Here is a 4,264-nt window from a genome sequence, read left to right as displayed (position 1 = left end):
TTTCATGCCCTCATAATTACCTTTATTTAACTGTAACACCATTATATCCGACTTTGCCTTCTCTCTTTCACACTGCAGACTGAACTCTACCATATTATGATCGCTGCTTCCTAAGTGTTCCCTTACTTTAAGATTTTTTATAAAGTCTGGTTCATTACATAGCACTAGGTCCAGAATAGCCTGCTCCCTTGTGGGCTCCATGACAAGCTGTTCCAAAAGGCCATCCTGTAAGCATTCCCTTTCTTTGGATCCACTGGCAACATTATCTCCCCGGTCCATTTGCATATTGAAGTCTCCCATGATCACTGTGACCTTGCCTTTCTGACATGCCTTCTCTATTTCCTGGTACATGTTGCGCCCCTGGTCCTGACCACTGTTAGGAGGTCTGTACATAACTCCCACTCTGGTTTTTTTGCCTTTGTGGTTCCTCAATTCCACCCACACAGACTCCACATCATCCGAAGCTATGTCATTCAGCACCATAGATTTAATTTTGTTCTTAACTAACAAGGCAACCCCGCACCCTCTGCCCACCTCCGTGTCTTTTCGATAAGTCGACTTGTTACTAATAGATCCATATACGTTAGCCTCGTGATTTGAATTATTAGTCTAGTGACATTACACCATGCCACAGAACCCCTTGACTTACACTGTACTTTAGAATGATCTCATCGTCATATAAAACCAATTCATTGGCAGTCATTACTGTACGCAGAAAACCACCAGCATAATACCAGTTACTTGATCAAACACTGCAAACTAATTTAACAGTTTGCCTTCTATGTGTATTGCTGTCTGACGTTAATACGAGCCACATTTCTTCAAATTACATGCAAGACTTTACATGGCTGCTGGTCCAACCAGTTTAACTTTTTTTTGTAATGCACTAATGAAAATAATCTGCACATTTCATTATAAGTAAAACTAGCAGTGATCCCATTAATCTAGTTTAAGTATCCATCAATTTTTAGAAATTCTAACTTTCATGGATTAGTTTGAGGAATAGATTTCTGGGCTAGTTTAGAAGTTGGACACTTTGAATTACAGAGAGGGCTCATGCTTCAATTGGACATACACCAAGTAAAATGAACCACTCACAGGAAGTTTTTGCAACCTAATATAGGGCAGGCTTGAATAAAAATTATAATTCACAGATATTTATGTATTTCTTGACAAACTAAATACTGACAAATTTAAAGTATGACAACTCCAAAATACAGAGATTTAAATGACACATGGAGTTACCCATGATACCAATATAACTCAAGACTTCCAAACCCTCAACTACTTTGTTTTTGGGTGCACTTGTGCAAGTGTGCATGAGATCTAACATTGCTGTTACTCCCCTTTCTCACTGGAAATTCTTGGTACAAATGCATGAAATGATAGATTCAGTATTTGCTGAGGTTAGATTTGAGAGTGTAATACATTAAAGGCTTCCAAGTATTATATTATATCAACAAACTTCAAAAGGAATCTACAATACTTACCTTACAATGGAGTACAAAGGTCCATGCTTGACTAGATTTCTTGGTTGTCACCGTTATTGACAATTCTGGGCTATGTTCCACTGTTACTCCATCCACAGACTCGCTAAGCTTGAAAAACACAAAACAAATCCACCCTAGCAAATCAATATGTTTAAGGGAAATAGTGACCACAAATCAAATGAACTTCAATTAGTAGGGTTTTATTTCCCCTCTCTAAAGGTTGAATGAATATAATATTACTTCAATTTCTCTCATCGTTGTCTACCAATCCACAATTATCTATCCAAAACATTGCTTTTGTGGAATTTGTTATGTTGCAAATTCAGCTTCCCTTTGTCCAAAATTATCAACACATGATTGGGTACAATTGGATACATTCAGCCTTGAGTTCTTCAAGCAAATGTGCATTCAAAGCAAATATTCACAGTGCACCAACAGATAATTAAAATGTGGAGTGTGACACAACTTTAGGATCCTCAGAACAACACTGATCTCTCAACTGTGACAATCTGTACTTTTAAGACTGATTTGTTTTGTCCTGGTTCTCTTAAAGGTGTGTTGTAAACCTTGTGCTGTGGTATCTGCTTCATGGAAAGTAAATAGCTTTGGTTTCTTTTTAAGTAGACAAAATAAGCCTGAGTGGGCGGAGTCAGGCCCACACAGACCCAGGGTTTTAGCTTTTCTTTCAGTTGTTGAAGTTGAAGTTTTGGAGTTGAAGCTGCTGGATACAGTGTTCTCTCACTCTCTGCTGTCACAAAAGCTTTAATGCTCTCTGCTGCTGGATTAATTCTGCCAGTGGTATGGAGGTGATAGCAAATAAGGGAAATCTGTTTTGCTGAATTTGCCTTTGCAAAGGCTGTGCTAATGGAAAGCTGATATATTGGAACAGTTGATAAGTAGCAGTTAAATAACATATTATTTTGCTTTGTATTTCAACAGAGTTATAGTTATGCTAATTCTTCTTTTGTTTGTATTTTAACTGTGGTATAAGAATAAAGAATGCTTTGCATGAAGCCTGGTAGTTTGACCAATCGAATCACATCTGGAAAACAGCACCTTACACTTGCCTTTAAAAAAAGGTAAAAGTTAGAGTCTAGACTATCTCCTTCATACTTTTTGAGGGTGTTTGGTCTGGTCCTTAACACAACTCTCATCACCAAAACAGATTTACTGGCAATCTATCACAATGAAGTTTGGCACAGACTGCTCTGCACTAACTTTCAGGTTAGCTCCAAATCAACAGCGACTGACTATACCGAAAAGTTATAAATTAGCTATGCATTAACTAACGGCTGGACAATTGAAAATGTGAAAGACATATAATGCAAGTTTCTTCTCTCTTAATTAACGTGCCAAATTAAATGATTTACATACCACTTTTTCTGGAGATAAAGAATTCATCCATTTTTCAATTAGCGTTTCCATATAATTCCCAATAGATTGTTTATTTTCTTTCTGCTGTTTCAAGCGCATCAGCCGTGAAGAGTAGCGTTTCTGCCATTCTGTCAACTCTTTCTGCGAGTGTGCAGATGTACATTGAGCACCATATCTACATATTTTCTGCTCTATAAACCTGAAGCAAAACAAAAATACATTATTTAACTTAACAGGAGGCAGTAAATCTCCCATTTTAAGGTTCTATAATTTGTTGTTTGTAAACTTCCCGATTTAACAATGAAAGCAATAATGCACAATTGTTACAAATCATTTACTGAAAATTTACTTCGTTTTATTTATGTGGCTGGGAAATGTTTGTCATTTGATGACAAGGTTGCCCATCCATTCAATAGCTTCAGCTGATGCAGCATATGTGACTTTAATGCCACCTAGAACCATTATCCCAAGCCAGAAGTTCAGTGTATGGGTGATGGCCTAAATTTAATGGATCTAGTCATAAATCCGGCTGTTCTTCATACTTCACTTTAGGAGCCAGTGGACAATTCTTCCGTGGTCTGTCCTCAAACGGTCAATGGTCAACTCAATCTTCTGTGGAACTTCACCACATGGTCAGTTACTAGGTTGTAAGTGGTGTTTGCAATCAACAAGGACGTCTGTTTATAGGGCATGTAATATGTTCCAGTAGGCACAGGATTTCAGATATCCTGAACACCCAAGCCAGATTGAGTAGTACTCTGTTGCTGGACAGACCAGAGTGACTGAAGCAGGTTCCATACAAATTCATTCTTGTCTTAATCTTGGTTTAGGTAATCTGAACATATTGCTGGTAGGCCAACACATGATCAAGAGTAATGATTACATAACCTACAGTACGGAAACAGGCCCTTTGGCCCAATAAGTGCACACCAACCCTCTGAAGAGTAACCCACTCAGACCAATTCCCCTATGTTTACTCTGAACACTGCAGGACAATTTAGCACAGCTAATTCACTGACCTGCACATCTTTGGATTGTGGGAGGAAACTGGAGCACCCAGAGGAAACCCACACAAATACGGGGAGAATATGCAAACTCCACACAGCCAATTGCCCAAGGTGGGAATTGAACCCAGGTCCCTGGGGCTGTGAGGCAGCAGTGATAACCACTGAACCACCGTGCCACCCTGTGGTGAAACGGTTAAAAATTATGTCCCAATACATGTGTGAATCTAACCGGAATGGAGGTGTTGCTTAGTCCCGTGTGAATCTTATTACACACCTCCCCGTGTGAATCTTCTTATCTGTATGTAACCAGAATGGAATGTGTTTTTTAGCCTTGCTCTGCTGTTCACATGAATGTTTATATCTGGAAAAGAGTATATCAGCTGGAAAAGTCTC

General features: G+C 38.7%; 1 protein-coding gene across 6 annotated transcripts in view; it reads right to left on the bottom strand.

Annotated features, from left to right (window-relative positions):
• The window catches only part of helz (helicase with zinc finger), a 273,673-nt gene that overhangs the window by 203,677 nt on the left and 65,732 nt on the right, over positions 1-4,264 (bottom strand). For all 6 annotated transcript variants that reach the window (XM_043715064.1, XM_043715069.1, XM_043715066.1 and 3 more), the window contains 2 exons: positions 2,865-3,063; positions 1,491-1,598 (listed from right to left, as the gene is read on the bottom strand). In XM_043715064.1, coding sequence (XP_043570999.1) covers positions 1,491-1,598; positions 2,865-3,063 — 307 coding nt within the window. The remainder of the gene's footprint in view (positions 1-1,490; positions 1,599-2,864; positions 3,064-4,264) is intronic.

This window comes from Chiloscyllium plagiosum, chromosome 24 (assembly GCF_004010195.1).
Source record: "Chiloscyllium plagiosum isolate BGI_BamShark_2017 chromosome 24, ASM401019v2, whole genome shotgun sequence".
NCBI lineage: Eukaryota > Metazoa > Chordata > Chondrichthyes > Orectolobiformes > Hemiscylliidae > Chiloscyllium > Chiloscyllium plagiosum.
Note: the sequence above shows the minus strand (reverse complement) of the source record. Positions and strands in the feature narration are given on the sequence as shown.